We start from the raw sequence: 19,708 nt of genomic DNA on the forward strand, positions 1-19,708 counted from the left end.
TAGGAAAAAATAAAAAATAAAATAAAAACATTATTAGAAGGTGTGTCCAAACTTTAAAGAAAAAAAAAAAAAAAAAAAAAAAAGACACTGAAAGTTCACAACCACGCAGTTCTGCCTCAGGAATGGTCTCATACTGAGATACTGTGGCTCACTGGTCTAATATATGCTTGAACCCCTGGAATCACAGGATGTTTTTTATAATATGCAAACATTGCTAAAGTTCAAGACGCTAGGCCAAAAGCTGACCCTAGATGGTCAGCTACAATTTGCTCAGCTATCTAACCACACACCACGCCAGGAGGACACTGAGAGAACAGAAACACTATCGGATAAGACTCTGGAATTACTACAAAAAGTGTAGAAATGTATTTATATATATATATATTACAGTGCTAAGCGTTGCTTGGCTAGGCAAGGCAAATCTAGACATAACCCCAGCCAATAAGAGCTTCTCCTTTATTTCGTCAGCCCTTCATAAAAGGAAAATCAGTACGTTTCATTTAGAGACAAAATAACAGGGCTCTCCATGGATGTTAAAACCGCATCTGAGCATTTTTCACCCCAATCAAATTCACATACTAACTATTTATACATCAAAGAACAACTTAAAAAAAAACTAAATAAAACAGCTTGTTTAATTCTAGAGGATAAAGAAAAGCTTGGAAAATTGTTAAGTTAAAATGAATTAGGACCATTTCTGCAACATAAAACCACAATGTTATAAGTGATCCACAAGGAAAATTATAAAACACAACCTGAAGAGCATGGCCCTCCAACTATAGCACTATAAAACACTGCCTACCACTTTTAAAGCCATTGGCAGCTTGATTCTTGTCAATCTTGGGAAGCTCTTTCATCCCTACAGCTCCTTTGGTACCTTCAGCAATTTCACACTGTGATCTTTATAATGAGATAACAGTATTGCAATGATAGCAATGATCATGTCATGTTGGGCTTTATTGTGCTCTTAATCAAACTTATTAATCAAACTCACATAAGATAAATTGAATATACGCTACATGGAGAAGGGACTCCTTCATAGTTTCTTTTAAAAGCAAAGCTATTAAAGAGTTTATCCTTCTTTAATTGGAGTTAATTGGAGAGTGTTTCCAATCTCCAGTAGTCGTAGCACCTCTTGCTTAGATACAGACAGTTTTGCATATCTTGGCTGGATTTTCTCTGTCAGTTTTATGAGGTAGAGTCACCTGGAATTTTGGCTTTCAGTTAACAGCTGTGCTGAACTCATCAAGAGTTAAATACTTGAATTTCCTGTCTCTTACGGTGTTTGAGAGCATCAGTTGTAAAGTTGTGAAGAGGTAGAGTTACAGGTATACAGTGAATAGCTCTAATCCATATTATGAGAAGCGAGAACTACTCGACTAAATAAAGAATAAATACATTAACACATTTAAAGAACTCTGAAAGTATCCTAAAGTACAATCGACCTTTAAAAATGTTATGATGAAACTGGCTCTCATCAGGACTGCCCCAGGAATGGAAGGAATCATGTAGTAACTAAAAATGCACGTTTTAGTTACTACATGATTCCTTACGTGTTCCTTTAAAGTCTAGATGACTTCAGTATTAATTCACAATGTAGGATTTTCTTTAAAATAAAATAAAAACACTGAATGAGAAAGTGTTTCCAAACTTTTAACTGGTACTGTGTAATTAAAAAAAAAAACATCATGACAGACAAAAACTGAAACCACACAATTCTGCTTCAAGAATGGTGTCATACTGAGGTATTGTGGCTCAATGATTTAATATGTGTTTTGGACCCCTGGAATCACAGTAGAAATCGCTATATGCTTGGATCCAGGGAATATAATATTTTTAAAAAATCACAAAAAAGAAAAAAATGTTAGTGGTAAAATAGACTTTTTCAAAACAATGGGAGCTTTAGTACAGATAACAAGCACAACATGTCTTTTTTCAGCACGATAACAACACTAAAGTGCTACCACTCCACTTAACAACACTAATGTGGCAGACATAACACTGTTTTTGGGTTCTGTCAATTCCTGACTAAGCTAAAAGCTAAAACAGTGCTAACGCTCTAACATTTACACAAGCTCCACTCCACAGCTAGACTAAACACACCATAATCAATTGAGCCACTGACGAGAGACCACACAACAGCTCCATGATGTCAGTTTCTCCCAGGGTCTACACTCTGTGGGAGTCATCTTCCAATATGCCACAGGTCAAGCACATTGCAATGGTCTGACACACTTCCTAGAGCTTCACATGGCAGGGCCCACTCTGGACAGTCACTCGACTGCGCTCAGAAGAGGCCAGGTGGGGTCTTAAGGAAAGCATTAGTCTAAACTCTTTTTGGGGGTGGATCGGATGAACGTCTGTGGGAGAAAACTAAACCTGTTCAGCAGGCCCTGCTCGAGTTTGTGGAACAGAAATCAGCAGCAGTGGACGTTTCTCAGCAGAAGCATCCACCCAGATGTCTATGAAACCGAGGAACCCCTGCAGTCAGCAGTGCTGAAATCATAGAATCAGGAACACCTCAGTTCCAGTCACAAGCTGAGCATGATCTCATGATGCAGTCATACAGCAGAAGGCAGACAAGGGCCTGATCAGGTGATGCCACATCATTTATAACCAAATTATTTAATTTCTCATTCAATCGGGAGAAACAAGTAACAAGTTTAATAGAAAGTAGTCTAAAAGTGACAAACGATCACATGGCAGTTTGTGTCAGTCTGAGTCACCCACTGTATATAACAGTAAACAGTCTGTTCCTGTTAACCTTCTGCTTAAATCCACTTTTCGTATTCTTTGTGAAATACAGTAAGTCTTTCTGAGTTGTTCATAATGCTGCACATGAAACCGCGCTTCAACCTCCATTATCTGCAGCAGCTAGTAAAAGAAAATGTTTAGAAAAACGAGTCGACCAGGAAAAGCACCTTGTCTATGTCAATTCGTGAGTTCATAGACTCGCCCACCTTGGCTCAGGACCGCCCACAGAAAGAGCTAAAGCCAGTTAGTTAACATTAGCTATGTTGTGTAACTATAGTAACTACAGATTTAAATCGGATTTCCGGTTGATTCTGCGTTTTACCAAGACCTTAAATATACACTACGGAAGCACATCTTGAAAAGGTAGCACAACTCGACAACTAGCAGGCAGGTAGCGTTCCCTGCTGCAGTGCTGTTAGCCAATCAGAGGTGATATATTTGCAAGTATGAATATTCATGAGCGAGAGCCCAAATCCTGTCTTTCTTCAGAGACCACTAATTCAGTGAACTAAAGCAGGGCTATACAGAAACACTGGTGCACTTGGAATTAAATCATACTAGACACCACAACTAGACTAGATTTTAGAATAAATGAAGAAAGAAAAAAAAAAGGTATGAGACCTTTAAAGCCGAAAGATGGATGAAATGGAAGCAACTACCTTGTTTGGCGCTCCAGGGTGGTGTGACTGCCTGAACCCCACCCACATTTCACTGTGGCAACACCCCCCCCCCTTCTCCTGTTTCTAAACTGAAAGCGTGAAAAACTAACAGAACCTCACCTTTTTCAAAAATAAGAAAACCTGATTACTACACAATGATGGCTCAATGATCAACTGCACACAATGTCTGGGAATAAATTAATACGCTGATTATTTTCTTGATAAATCCGCTCATTCATGATAACAGATGGTCAACACTTGCAGTTCATCAACTGCGAGGTCATTGGCCACTGCTGGCAATGACCTCATCACCACAGCATTTAAAATATCACCAAAAACTCCTATAAATCCAGGGGTAATTTGTACTGCTTCCTGCCATCAGAAGATAAAAGTCATTTTGGCCTTACTTTTTAACCTTTGTTGTCCAGCCTTAAACTCACAGTCTATGGTCAATACATGTTATTTTAAGATTTATACACTTATTTGTGTATAGTAGTTCATTTCATCGCCATAAACTTCCTTAAAACAAATTTTCAGGTAGGATATTTATTTATTCTCTTCTTTATGGGTCATAATTTGCGAGGAAAAAAAAAACGAACAGAACAACTAAACCTTTAAGTGTCTTGACTGTATTTAATGATTAAGAGTATAGACAAAGTTGTTATAAGGAACATTTTAGTATGTCAGATGAAGCATGTGTTTTTTTTCCCTCAAATTAATTTTAACAAATTAATAATTCAAGTGATGATTAAACTACCTAAAACATAAAAAAAAAATCAATTAATTAATGAGAAATAAGGTGATCTCCTAATAATTCAATTTTTTTTTTTGCGCTGGACTGACATACAAACTTCCATTTTTCTTGGTAATGTTTCTACAAATTTATAATACAAAGAAACAATGAAAAAAAAGTGTATAAGTAGAAGTTCACAAAAACAATAAAATAAAATAAAAAAAAGACAAAAACACATTATTCCTAAATTAGGATTCAGTTGCTACTACTGTTTTTAGCTCTGCAGATTATTTTGGTCCATTTTAACATATAAAAATATATCATGCCTGCAGCCACATTACTGAGTCTTGCTTGAGACTACTTACTTTATAATACGATATATGAGGCAAATACGGTTAATTAGGCATGCAGTTTGCACTGTTTGTCTAGGTATAGTAAGTATAAGATGGGTGCAGCAGTATGATTATATACTTTTCGAAGTATATGGCATTATTAGAACATCTAAACCAGTGAACCTCAAACTGTGGTTCACAAAACATCCCTTAACCTTAAGTTTAAAGTAATTAAAAAGGGCAAATGCTATGTAGCCTACATCACTGACCACATCTTCATGCACCCCCGATCTTTCACTCTGTCTCAAGCTTTCCGAGTAACTCAGTAGGTGAACTGCATTTGCCAGAAACAAATCAACAACCAAACATCATAACATGCAAGCTTACAGAGTGCATAAGTTAGCAAGTCCCACACAATTAACTTCCACATAACTGCTCAAGACTACCACTGACAAAACTGATGACATGAATTACGTACAAAGGGCGTCTCAGGCCTACTGTTTCTAAGTGTGTCTGTGGTCCATCTGTTCCTCTGAAATGACTTGTGGGTGGTTCTTGGAGGTTTTTAAATTGATCATGGGTGATAAATGGTTTTAAAGTTTTGAGGAACCACATGTGTAGACGCCAGACCTACTGGATGTTTACTAAAAAATAAATTACAGCTTGATAAATTAGTAACTGGACGTTTAACCAGCACTAACTATTATAAATATCATCGCCATCTAATGAAAAACACTTATCTCCAAAAGAGCAACTTTACGGGAGAAAGAAAAAACTTTGTAAACTTTCAATGGAAGTCAATGTAAAACGAGTTTATTACAGGTCATTTTTGAAGAGTTTCTATTGGTCCGTTCATCAAGAAATTTTGGCACAGTGTAAGAGACAGTTTGTTTGTTCAAATTATGTAGTGAACCTTTCTAATTCCTTTCTAACTCCTGTTTTTTTCTTGTTCTGTTCTTTCTGTTTTCTCTATCTATCTCTCTCTTTTACATGTATGGAGATGCCCTGTTCCTGATGTTCCCAGCCTGGCTCTCCACTGCCCGCTGTGTTGTACTCCGGCTCTGCATCCCTGCACTGATTAACATTAACACACAACTCTGTATCTGTTTCTATATTAGCTATAGCTCTATAGTTTGTCCCCATCACATTTTTATATTTATAAATTAGTACCAGTCACATTAGATATAGCTCACATTAATTTTTGTACTGTTACATTAGCTATAGCTCACATTAATTCTCTGTACTGTTACATTAGCTATAGCTCACATTAATTTTTGTACTGTTACATTAGCTATAGCTCACATTAATTTTTGTACTGTTACATTAGCTATAGCTCACATTAATTCTCTGTACTGTTACATTAGCTATAGTTCACATTTATTCTCTGTACTGTTACATTAGCTATAGCTTACATTATCTCTCTGTACTGTTACATTAGCTATAGCTCTCATTTATTCTCTGTACTGTTACATTAGCTATAGCTCACATTAATTCTCTGTACTGTTACATTAGCTATAGTTCACATTAATTCTCTGTACTGTTACATTAGCTATAGCTCACATTAATTCTCTGTACTGTTACATTAGCTATAGCTCACATTAATTCTCTGTACTGTTACATTAGCTATAGCTCACATTAATTCTCTGTACTGTTACATTAGCTATAGCTCTCATTAATTCTCTGTACTGTTACATTAGCTATAGCTCTCATTTATTATCTGTACTGTTACATTAGCTATAGCTCACATTATCTCTCTGTACTGTTACATTAGCTATAGCTCACATTTATTCTCTGTACTGTTACATTAGCTATAGCTCACATTATCTCTCTGTACTGTTACATTAGCTATAGCTCACATTAATTCTATGTACTGTTACATTAGCTATAGCTCACATTAATTCTCTGTACTGTTACATTAGCTATAGCTCACATTAATTCTCTGTACTGTTACATTAGCTATAGCTCTCATTTATTCTATGTACTGTTACATTAGCTATAGCTCTCATTAATTCTCTGTACTGTTACATTAGCTATAGCTCACATTAATTCTCTGTACTGTTACATTAGCTATAGCTCTCATTAATTCTCTGTACTGTTACATTAGCTATAGCTCACATTAATTCTCTGTACTGTTACATTAGCTATAGCTCACATTAACTCTCTGTACTGTTACATTAGCTATAGCTCTCATTAATTCTCTGTACTGTTACATTAGCTATAGCTCACATTATCTCTCTGTACTGTTACATTAGCTATAGCTCTCATTTATTCTCTGTACTGTTACATTAGCTATAGCTCACATTAATTCTCTGTACTGTTACATTAGCTATAGCTCACATTAACTCTCTGTACTGTTACATTAGCTATAGCTCACATTATCTCTCTGTACTGTTACATTAGCTATAGCTCACATTAATTCTCTGTACTGTTACATTAGCTATAGCTCTCATTAATTCTCTGTACTGTTACATTAGCTATAGCTCACATTAATTATCTGTACTGTTACATTAGCTATAGCTCACATTAATTCTCTGTACTGTTACATTAGCTATAGCTCTCATTTATTCTCTGTACTGTTACATTAGCTATAGCTCACATTATCTCTCTGTACTGTTACATTAGCTATAGCTCACATTAATTCTCTGTACTGTTACATTAGCTATAGCTCACATTAATTCTCTGTACTGTTACATTAGCTATAGCTCACATTAATTCTCTGTACTGTTACATTAGCTATAGCTCACATTAATTCTCTGTACTGTTACATTAGCTATAGCTCACATTATCTCTCTGTACTGTTACATTAGCTATAGCTCACATTAACTCTCTGTACTGTTACATTAGCTATAGTTCACATTTATTCTCTGTACTGTTACATTAGCTATAGCTTACATTATCTCTCTGTACTGTTACATTAGCTATAGCTCTCATTTATTCTCTGTACTGTTACATTAGCTATAGCTCACATTAATTCTCTGTACTGTTACATTAGCTATAGTTCACATTAATTCTCTGTACTGTTACATTAGCTATAGCTCTCATTTATTATCTGTACTGTTACATTAGCTATAGCTCACATTATCTCTCTGTACTGTTACATTAGCTATAGCTCACATTAATTCTATGTACTGTTACATTAGCTATAGCTCACATTAATTCTCTGTACTGTTACATTAGCTATAGCTCACATTAATTCTCTGTACTGTTACATTAGCTATAGCTCTCATTTATTCTATGTACTGTTACATTAGCTATAGCTCTCATTAATTCTCTGTACTGTTACATTAGCTATAGCTCACATTAATTCTCTGTACTGTTACATTAGCTATAGCTCACATTAATTCTCTGTACTGTTACATTAGCTATAGCTCACATTAATTCTCTGTACTGTTACATTAGCTATAGCTCACATTATCTCTCTGTACTGTTACATTAGCTATAGCTCACATTATCTCTCTGTACTGTTACATTAGCTATAGCTCACATTATCTCTCTGTACTGTTTTGTTCTGTTATTTGTTTGTTGTTTGTTATTTGTTTGTACTGAGAGGGTCAACCCGAGTAGGATGGGTTCCTTCCAAGGTTTCTTCCTCTTAAAGGTAGTTTTTTTTGCCACTGTGTCACCATAAAATTGGTATTGCTGCTCATAAGAGGCGTGGACCTGTTTTTCTCTGTAAAGCTGCTTTGTGACAACTTTTGTTGTAAAAAGCGCTATATAAATAAAATTTAATTCAATTGAATTGAGACAGCGACGATATGCAGTCTCCCCAACCAACCCCTAGATAAAAGCTTTCACTACCTATAGTAGTTGTTGATTTGTTGGTTGTTTTTGGTATGCTCAGTATTCAATGGCAGCTACACATTAATGATGGAGGACAGATTATCTTAGAGCAAGCTTTGAATTCCCCATAGCCATCTTAGTTTCACATCCCCATCTGTCAGAAGGCTGATCATGAACACTAACCACATGCTAGTCATTGCACTGCCATGGTGATCTCACCAAAGTTCGTCAGAAATCAAACGGCTCCCACCACCGCCTGATAATTCTGACTCAGTGGAAATGAGTGTGTGAGTCCCCCATGCGGACAAACGGTGAGAAGCACAAATTTAGCCCAGCAGATCCGGTACAGAAAAGCCTCTTGCTTATTTAAGGTTCAACAGCCTCTGGAAACATTTCAATACTCGTCTTACGAAAGCATTTAAAGGAATGTCTGGAAAAGTTCCTACTAAAAGAACATTAAAAAAAACATTTTAATAAACCACAGTACAGAGTATATAACTTTTTTTTATTAAGTAACAAAATATGACTCAATGAATGTCAAAGAATTAAGAAATGAGAAACTGAGACAAAACGAATCTAACAGAGCTCCATGCATGTCCTATATTTGGAAGAGTTGACACTTGATATGGGGAAAAGTTCAACTTCCAAATTTAACAGGGACACACTGGTTACACTTTACACTCTGGCTTAAAAATCACCAGACATCATCAAATCCAAATATGGACTGACCATACAGCCTCAGACATTTAAGTGAAAGGCAGAAATGAGACTGTACTGACCTTCTAAACAGATAGAAAAAAAAAATTTGTCTGCTACATCCTACTTTCCTCTTTCTAAAGAAATAAAAAAAACTCTTAAAATCTTGATCAGTAAAAAAGATAACTACCATACACTTTCACAATAAAAGGCCTAAACACATTAATAGGTTTTAACATTCTGGTGCACTAAAAGACTACAAATGCAAATGTTGTGGAGACCCACTGAGCTCAACCACAGCCATGTTTCTTACTAGGTACTAGGGGTGGGCGATATGGCTCTAAAATAATATCACAATATTTCAGGGTATTTTTGCGATAGCGATATACTTGGCGATATAGGAAAACTAAAATAATTTATTCATTTCAGGAATATAGTATAATAGTATAACAGTATAATCATAATGTGGCAAAATAAATAATATAGCATAAAATAATATAATTCAGCAAATAATATTGCAGAATATTTAGTGCATGCATATAAACTGCAAACTAAAACAATTATACAATAAATAAACCTAAAGCTTCACAGTAAATAATAGACTACTTTTAAGGCAGAACAGCCCTATTATCATGATATGGATTTTTAATGTCATGATATTTCTGTGTCACGATATATTGTATACGATATAATATTGCCCACCCCTTCTAGGTACCTCAATTGCTTGGACCTCAATGATTTAACGCTGCCTCTGTTATGGTGGTTTACTGGCTGGAGGACCCAAACATCCACCACTGATTTCATAACTGTGAACCCACTGCTTCTGTAACAGTGATTTTGTGCTTGGATCCAATGGTCACCACTGGCTCTGTAATGACAGTTTAATGCTTTGACCCCAATTATCATCACATGCTCTGTAACAGTGGTTTAGTGCTTGGACCCCAATGGTCACTATTCACACTTGAACTCAATAATAGCCACTGCCTCAGTAACAGTGTAAAGTGCTTGAAAACCAGTGATCACCATTGGCTTTGTATCAGTGGTTAACACTTGGACCATTAACCATTGTGATACATTCTATAGACTTTGGCCAAACTCTACTACAAGTCTACTACAAACTACAAGTCACAGAAATCAGAACCTACATTAATTACAGATTAGAACTAAATGGAAGCAGATTATCTGCTATTATTATTTTTTAGCAGCAAACTCTTCCAAAATAAAAAAATAGGCAAAAAAGTCTGATTCCTGCGAGCTGCAGTTGCTCTTTCCATTGTTTTTCCATTTGTTTTCCCTCATTATAAATGATCCAAACTGGGTTACAATACATTGAAACAACTGACTTCACACCTATTCCACTATGACTGTGAATTGAAGCGAAAAATTCATGTTCTACTAGCTCAATAACAGTTTAGTTTGATCATAATGATCACCCCAGGCTTTATAATGGTAGCTTAGTACTTGGACCCAAATGACCTTCAACTGGTCGCATGTGGGCATTACAAAAAGATGTTCCCTACGTCGTCCAATTAATTAATTTTAATACATTGGAAACGGTTTAATACAAGCTTTATTTCCTAAAAAGTAATAAATATAGATGAACATTAATAAATATTACTGGTTGAATGAGTTTACTTACACTGTCTAGTGAGCAGCATATAGGCTAACAAAAGAAAACTCCAATTAAATTCTTTATAAATATTTTAAAAACCCACCAGAAAGCCCAACAACCCCTCTGTAATCTTTCCTCACACTGTATTAGTCCAATCAGAGTCCTGTAAATCAGCAGAGATTGATCATAAAGGACAGGGAAGCCTGAAACTGCAATGATTAGCTTTTCTTTCAAAGCGGAACTAAAATGTTTTCATACACTGCACTGGGGACACGTCTCAGGCAAACACCTGCTCCCTGATTGGACAGACGAATCAGGTTGGTCAGATTAATTTGCATAAAGTTGACCCTGGCTCAACTTTATCACATCGCATCCCCCAGACTCGACGCGTCAGACCCATGATGCATTTAGTACTTGGTAACTGATTTAGTAAAAATGCTCCAAACTGACTTACATTCACTTCACACCTCAAGGTCACACAAATCTACTGTAAATGGAAGCTGTTCTAACAACTTCATGTTCCTTTTGGTCCATAATGGTGGGCAGTACTTTGACCCTAATCATCTCTAGCTCTGTAATGGTGGCTTAGTGCTTGAATCCCAATAATCACAACTTAAGTTTAGCTTAAAATACTTTTATACTGATTTCCACTGACTGATTTTTTTGGGCTCTTACTTTTAAGTTTCCATGTTAAAGACTGGACAAAGATTTGCATAAGAAAGACCATATTCAAAACACTGAATTTTGCTAAAAAAAAGCGATTGAGTTCACAGTAAACTCTTACCAGGTAAAGAAGGAACGTGTGAAGGCCTGTGCCGAGGCCTACTGAAGACAAAATACCCAAGCCTACCCAGTAGGCACACCACAGGAGCTTCTTCTCCAAATATTGTACATACTGCAGAGTAGAGAAAGGGGGTGGGGGATGGGGGATGGGGGTTAGAAAATCAGCAGATAAGAGTCACAGATAACAAAACAATTCACACACAAGCAAAACACTAACAAACATGTGTTGATGGCAAAACACAGGCTATAGGTCACCTTCTGGTGTGCTCCTTCTATTGAGTAGGCCACTGAAAAGACTGAAAAAAGCACTAGGATCAAAAACACCACACCTCTTCTCCTCCACAGCCTGCAACAGAGACAAAAAAAAGATATATATATATATATATATATATATATATATATATATATATATATATATATAATACACTTAAATATTTGTACACCGCCTTACTGACACAATAACCTCAGTGTCGCCATGATTTAATGTAAAACTAATGTTAATATTGACAAAACTGTGCCTTAAACAGGTCAGAGCAAAGGGTACTTTTAATGCTTGAGAAAGAAGCAGCGAGTAATGCTAAGTGCTTACTTCTTTTTTTTTTATAAATAAACTTTTAGAGAAAAATATTCTTACAAATGACAAAAAAACAAACAATATTACATACACAAATATTTTATTTTCTTGTTTCTTTTTGTCCATAGTCCTTCTCCTCTTCAATTCTCTTACAATATAATTAAAAATCATAGTGCTTGTAACAAAAATTTGGTCAATGGTCATCCTTGTTCTCGTTTCCCATAGCTGATTTTTTTGCGATGCATATTATTAACCAAATTATTTATTATTGTTCTTTTTGTATTGATGAATTTAATAATCCGTAGGCTATTATTTTCATATTTATTTGTAAATTACTATTTTTATCTTTCAGTTTTTCCCACGTTTCTTTGGATCTGTAACATTCTAATAAGAAATGTTCAAGGTTTCGTCTTGGCTAAAGTTGGGCATTGGGCATTTAATAGTTTTAACATAACAGCTCCATTTAACAACTGTTCTTACTGGTAGCCTTCTTACTGAAATGAGCCATTAAGTATCCCTATGTCTACCAGATAGAATTTTACTGTTGATATTATCGCACGCTAACTTATATTCTTCTAATAGCAGATCTCAGGTTCATACATCTTTTACAAGGTACAATTTAAGCACTTTTCAAGCACTTTCAAGGCCCATTTTCAAGTTTTTCCAGCACCTTTCAGCTGTGGTAAATTAATGATAATGTAATATCTCAAACCTGCGATTCAGCGATAATCAATATATTGTAGAACTATTCTCCACACTTTACAGCGATTATGTTACTGAGAAAAAAAATACTTCCAAGTAAGTAAAAAGCAGGAATTATGGATTTATTGGTGTCAGTTTCTCACAATTCCAATATAAATACCAATGTTGTTCACTGCATGTTTAGCCTATTTATTTGATTTAGCAGTTACTGCAGTATGTCAAATTGCAGTATGTCAAATATATACTTCAAATTATTGATTAGTTTTTTGTCACACTGCAAGAGATGGTATTATGTTTAAGTAAACACAACCATTATTGTGTTTGGTAATAGCTGAAGAAGAAATTAAAGCCTTTTTTATTTTACGCTCTGCACATTTTTTCTTTAAGCGAATTTATTTAGTCAGACAGTTATTTATTGTAAAGTAAATGTTTTTAGAATTTTAAGCATTTTTCTTTCTTCAAAATTCCAGCACTTTCCAGGCCTGGAAAACAAAACGTTAAAATTCAAGCATTTTCCAGGATTTAAAGCACCCGTACGAACCCTGAGATCTTTATATACAATAATCTTACGATAGATAGATAGCTAGATAGATAGCTAGATAGATAGCTAGATAGATAGCTAGATAGATAGCTAGATAGATAGCTAGATAGATAGCTAGATAGATAGCTAGATAGATAGATAGATAGATAGATAGATAGATAGATAGATAGATAGATAGATAGATAGATAGATAGATAGATAGATAGATAGATAGATAGATAGATAGATAGATAGATAGATAGATAGATAGATAGATAGATAGATAGATAGATAGATAGATATTTGCGATAGCGATATACTTGGCAATATAGGAAAATTAAAATAATTCATTCATTTCAGGAATATAGTATAATAGTACAACAGTAAAATCATAATGTGGCAAAATAAATAATATAGCATAAAATAATATAATGCAGCAAAAAAATATTGCAGAATATTTAGTGCATGCATATAAACTGCAAACTAAAACAATTATACAATAAATACACCTAAAGCTTCACAGTAAATAATAGACTTATTTTAAGACAGAACATCTCTATTATCACGATATGGATTTTTAATATCATGATATTTTTGTGTCACGATATATTGTATACGATGTAATATTGTCCACCCCTAATATATATATATATATATATATATATATATATATATATATATATATATATATATATATATATATATATATAATGTATCTCATTACATATTGTTTCATATATAGTTTTTTATTTTCATCATTAATCCAGTGTATGTTAAGATGTGCATATTTTGTTATGAAATAAAGTGCTTACTTCCATGTCCACTCCTTCAGAGTGATGAGTGTTTCTAAGAAGGAATACTGCAGTGTTACGAGAGGTCTTCTCCACAACACCAGAGAGAGACGCTCTTCTCGGTCTTGCTGTTTCCTCTCTCTGACTGAGGCGTCTAAAAACAGGCCGTTCAGACAAATGACAACATCAGCCATTACACCACAACACCACTCACAACGCTCATTTCACTCAATAACAAGTGTGCTGTGCATATAAGAAGAAGTGACATGAGAAAAGTGCCACGTGTATCTTAACAGATAAAGACAGCAGCTGAGTATGTCTATAAATATCACAGGTGATCTCCGGGCTGTTTATCTATTTACAGCTGTGATCCCAACAGCCAACCTTTGACCAGTACAACTGGATTTTTCAGAACGTGGCTGATTTAGTCAACATGAGTTACTCATTAGGCAAAATACCAACCTGTGAAATTACCATTACGGTTTTCTTTAGGTCCAGATCTCCTCTGCGGTAAATCACTGTCTGTTCCATTTTCAGCCATCTCACACACTTTACTTCAAACAGCTGCAAGCAAAAATTAAATCAATAAAAAATATAATAAATACAAAATACAAGATACATATAATAAACCAATTCATATATCTCAAAGCATACTTCTGTATTTATATATAAAAAAGCATTTTATATATGTATATATTACTTATAATCCAGTAAGAAATTAGGTATAATGATGTAGATCATTACAAACATACAGCAAAAACTGACTAACAATTTAGGGAAACTATGGAAGAATTACAACATTTTAACACTGTGTTAAACATTACTTTTATTAACTCTAAGACACTGAGCAAAAAAAAAAAAAAAAAAGACATTTCTGCAGTCAAGATAGACAAAACCTAAATCTCTGAACTACTAATCTTTTAAACCCTGAGGACAAGTGAGGTTTAACATGACTATTAGAAGCACAACCATAACAATATAAACCTTTTAATAATTACAAACAACTGCATTTTACAAATATAATTAACAAATATAGATTTATTTCCGTGTATAATGTAATAATGAACAATCTGAATAATTTTTCCTGAGTTTAACGTTATTTTGGTTAAATCTTAAATTCTTACAGTGCAGAAACTGTAAGACCTGAATCCCTTAATCCTTCAAATCCTGAGCAGGACAAATAAGGTTTCAACAGAGACCAAATACAAGTCTATCTAAAATATAGCATGGATAAGGATGCCCTATTTACTAACAAAAGTATTGTATAAATGTATAATCGTATTTTTAACCAATAATCTAATAAAACACAGTGGATCAACACCAGCAGATGACATGTCTCTCCAAACCATCACTGATTGGTGGAAACTTCACACTAGACCTCAAGCAGTTTGGACTGTGTGTCTCTCCACTCTTCCTCCAGACTCTGCTCCCTTGATTTACAAATGAAATGTAAAATTTACTGATGATCAGTGATGGTTTGGAGAGACATGTCATCTGCTTGTGTTGATCCACTGTGTTTTATAATCAAGTCCAAAGTCAGTGCAGTGTTTTTTTTTTTTTTTTTTTTTTCAGAAAAATATTACAGCACTTCATGCTTCCCTCTGCTGACAACTTTTATGGAGATGCAGATTTCATCTTTCAGCACATGGCACACACTGTCAAAATTACCAATTGATCTTGTACAATATTAAACATTTCTGAGACACTGATTTTGGGGTTTTTACTGGCTGTTAGCAATAATCATCAACAAACGAGTTTCACATTTTGTACTGAATTACTGAAATAAAGTAACTTTTCAATGATATTTTATTTATTATACTAGTGCATCTCAAAAAATCTGAATAAGACAGAGTGAAGTAACGCTAGATTACACACCAAGTGAGTGACTGAGAGCCAAGTGTGTGTTTGAGGGGTGGGCAGGGTGTCAGGACTGAGCACAGAGCGGTGTGTCATCCAAAAATGTGAATAATGCCGATTATTGTTCCACATAAAAGCAGCTCTTGTTCATTAAGTGAGGTATTCGCTCTCTGATCCTCCACATCCTCCACACTGCTCTCATTATGAGCTAGCATGCTGCTAGCTGTAGCTGCAGCTATAGCTTATATAGATAGTTAGTTAGTGAACTAGACTGTCAGATAAGTAAGAAACCTGGTAAAAAGCAGAATCAGTGAGTAAATTAGTTCGATAATTATTTAATGGATTTTAAAGCTTCTCATTATCACAGTGTTTTATCAAAATGTGGGTTTCAAATAAGACTTCAAAAACAGATTTTCACTAAGCGGTGAGGCCCTGTTATGGATACAAATATACAGTAAGGAATTTCATTGTTTATTACTTATTGTTATACTTTATCCTGTATCTCTAATTTGTACATTTCCCTCTAAATGCTCAGTGTGTGACTATAAATTATTTGGGAGTGGAATTTTTATTTTCTTTTTATTTTTACTTATGTTAATCATTTGTTATTATGTCATATATAATTTTTTATTTTGCAAAATAAATGAATGAACGATGCAAAATACTGAAAAAACTATTAATCACTTAACCTATTCTTGACCTGAACTTTAGCCTGAATCAGTGCATATTTCCTATCCAAATATCCTAACTAGATTTTTGCCTGAAGCATTTTATTATAATTTAATCTAATATGGTATTTTTTTGTTGCATGTTTGCCTAAATACAGCTCTGGAAAAAATTAAGAGACCACTTAAAAAGGATGATTTTTTTTTTATTTTACCGAATTGAAAACCTCTGGAATATAAGAGGTTATGTATAAGAGGAAGATGGATGATCACAAGCCATCAAACCACCAAGCTGAACTGCTTGAATTTTTGCTCCAGGAGTAAAGCAGCATAAAGTTATCCAAAAGCAGTGTGTAAGACTGGTGGAGGAGAACATGATGCCAAGATGCATGAACTGAAACTGTGATTAAAAACCAGGGTTATTCCACCAACTCTTAAAACTCTGTATGAATATTAACTTGTTTTATTTGTATTATTTGAGATCTGAAAGCTCTGCATTTTTGTTATTTCAGCCATTTCTCATTTTCTGCAGATAAATGCTCTAAATGACAATTTATTTGGAATTTGGGAGAAATGTTGACCGTATTTTATGGAATAAAACAACAATGTTCATTTTACTCAAACATAAACCTATAAATAGCAAAATCAAAGAAACTGATTCAGAAACTGAAGTGGAGCTGTGTTTATGCTAGCACAACTTGTCACATCACCGGATTCCGCATTTCACCGTGTCCCCATAGGTTAGCTGGTTAGCTAGTTAGCTAGCTAGCTAAATAAGCTAACTTTCAGACATTACATTACATTTAGAGCTAATTCGCTACTAAATTCGTAAATTAAAGTACCTCACAGTGACAGAGAGCCTGGTCAGCTATCAGGTTATATGATGAAAGATCACAGCTAGCTGTAACTGGCTGGAAGGAGAAACACGCAGCCCTAGCTTCACTAGCTCACGGAGAGCAGTCCAGCTCTACTGGGCCACAGTTTTAATCTACAACTACAAGGTTTACAAGCCCATCGAGGCTCCAGTTTCCTCACCAAGCCCTAAACCCCTCTGAGAACCGTGTTATAAAGATCTTTACCTCGAGCTCCAACCTGCTCTAGCCGCAGCTCCGCTCTGACAGTGTGGGTTACGAAGACACCGACACCGGTATCTCACTTCCTGAGCACGGGTCACTGATTACTTTACAAGATAAAAGATCTTATAAAATAAAAGTCACTCATTCATTTATTCATTCATTTACCTTTTAATTTAAACATTAATTCTCGCATTAATTTATTAATTAATTTACCTTTAAACGTACCCTTTCATTTAGCCTTTCAGTCACCCATTCATTTACCCATTCATTTATCCTTTCATTTATTCTTTCATTTACCCTTTGAATTTACTCATTAATTCACCCATTACCTTATTCATTATTTTGCCCTTCAATTTACCCATTTATTTACCCTATTCACCATTTAATTTATTCATTAATTCACTTGTTTATTTATTAATTCATTTACCTTTTTATAAGCACGTTCATTTACCAGTTTATTTAGCTTTTCATTCACACATTAATTTATCCTTTCATTTACCCATTCATTTACCTTTTAATTTATCCATTCATTTATTAATTAATTTCCCTGTCAATTTGCTATTCATTTACCCTTTCATTTACCTTTTTATTAGCCCATTAATGTACCAGTTAATTTAGCATTTTATTCACACATTAATTTACCCATTCGTTTATCCAATTATTAATTTATCCATTCATTTACCCTTTTATTCGCTCATAAATTTACCATTCATTTATCTATAAATTTTCCCTTTTATTTGCCCATTAATCTATCAGTTTATTTAGCTTTTTATTTACACATTAATTTATCCTTTCTTTTACCCATTCATTTATTCTTTATCATTTTATCCACCCATTCATTTACCCAGTTATTCATTTATCCATTCATTGATCCTTTTTTCCACTCATTAATTTACCCTCTTATTCGCCAGTTAATCTTCCAGTTTATTTAGCTTTTCATTCACACAATAATTTATCCTTTTATTTACCCTCTAATTTACCCATTCATTTATCCTTTCATTTACCATTTTATTCACCCATTCATTTACACATTCATTTATTCAAATATCCATTTATCCATTCATTTTCCCCTTTTATTCACCCATTAATTTACTCTTTCATTTATCCATTCATTTTTTACCCATTAATTTATTATTTTATTTAACCATACATTTATTCTTCATTATTATCCATTCATTTATCCTTTTTTTATTATTTAATGTTTTTGTTGGTTTCAAAGTAATTACAATATATCCATTAATGTGCTTTTTTTATTCACAGCTTATAATCATATTAATTTATAAACCGTTTTTTTTCAGGGACAGGCTGCTTCACCCCAAATGTGTGAAGGAATGTTATTAGAAGTCTTTCCTTCCTGCTGCTGGCAGACTGTGGCTGTAGACCACATAACACATACACTTACACCTAGTGTGCAGATATTAATATTTTTATGCATACAATAACAGTTTGCAATATCTACACATGCATCATTTACAGATACATATTTTTCAAAATTATTTATGAGGGCAGCCAGTCTCCCAGACAGAAATTAAGCCTGGTCTTGGGCTACACAGTTTTGAATGAAGATTTTCTACTGAACAGAAAGAAAGTCTATGACTAGGCTTAGGCCTATCTGTGAAATTCTACTGTGGTGTATTAAAATGGTAAAACACTGTATTCCATATGCTGTCTGTACAAGAAAAATACTGGGTCATTCGGTTCGTTGGAGTACTGGGTTTGTTGGAGGGAGATGTTGGAATGTGGGCCAAGGGCCAAAAACACCCCTCATCTGTTTGTACTTTAAACTTCTGGACTTCTGCCTGGAACATATATGTCATTCTATGGTAAAGAGATATGTGATATGCCTTGGCCTAATGTATAAAACCCTGGAGCACAAAGAGAGGGGGAGAGAGATTTTTGGACACCTCGGATACGGAACCCTCTCTCTCCAACTGTAACTTCTAGAAAACCTGTTATAATAAAACCTAACCTGATTGATAAAAATAGAAGACAGTGTGTTAAGTCTCATTTCTTCAAGAATCATCCTTCAAGAGAAGACACCACACTACCTTTATATGTCTTGCAATCCCTTTGCTGCTGTTGATCATCCACAGGGAACATGTTCTCTGTAAGCGTTCCTGAAGAGCAAGTGGGGAAAAAACCAACAAAAACCTCAAGAAAAACAAGACATCCGA

At 34.5% G+C, this 19,708-nt stretch overlaps 1 protein-coding gene across 2 annotated transcripts in view; it reads right to left on the reverse strand.

Annotated features, from left to right (window-relative positions):
• vmp1 (vacuole membrane protein 1) overlaps window positions 1-17,627 on the reverse strand; it is a 46,351-nt gene extending 28,724 nt beyond the window's left edge. For both annotated transcript variants that reach the window (XM_049467103.1, XM_049467102.1), the window contains exons 1-5: window positions 17,538-17,627; window positions 14,399-14,500; window positions 13,958-14,090; window positions 11,605-11,695; window positions 11,351-11,461 (exon numbers count right to left, since the gene is read on the reverse strand). In XM_049467103.1, coding sequence (XP_049323060.1) covers window positions 11,351-11,461; window positions 11,605-11,695; window positions 13,958-14,090; window positions 14,399-14,477 — 414 coding nt within the window. In that variant the 5' untranslated portion in view covers window positions 14,478-14,500; window positions 17,538-17,627. The remainder of the gene's footprint in view (window positions 1-11,350; window positions 11,462-11,604; window positions 11,696-13,957; window positions 14,091-14,398; window positions 14,501-17,537) is intronic.
• Window positions 17,628-19,708: the final 2,081 nt, after the last annotated feature.

The sequence above is a fragment of the Astyanax mexicanus genome, chromosome 18, assembly GCF_023375975.1.
Source record: "Astyanax mexicanus isolate ESR-SI-001 chromosome 18, AstMex3_surface, whole genome shotgun sequence".
Taxonomy (NCBI): domain Eukaryota; kingdom Metazoa; phylum Chordata; class Actinopteri; order Characiformes; family Acestrorhamphidae; genus Astyanax; species Astyanax mexicanus.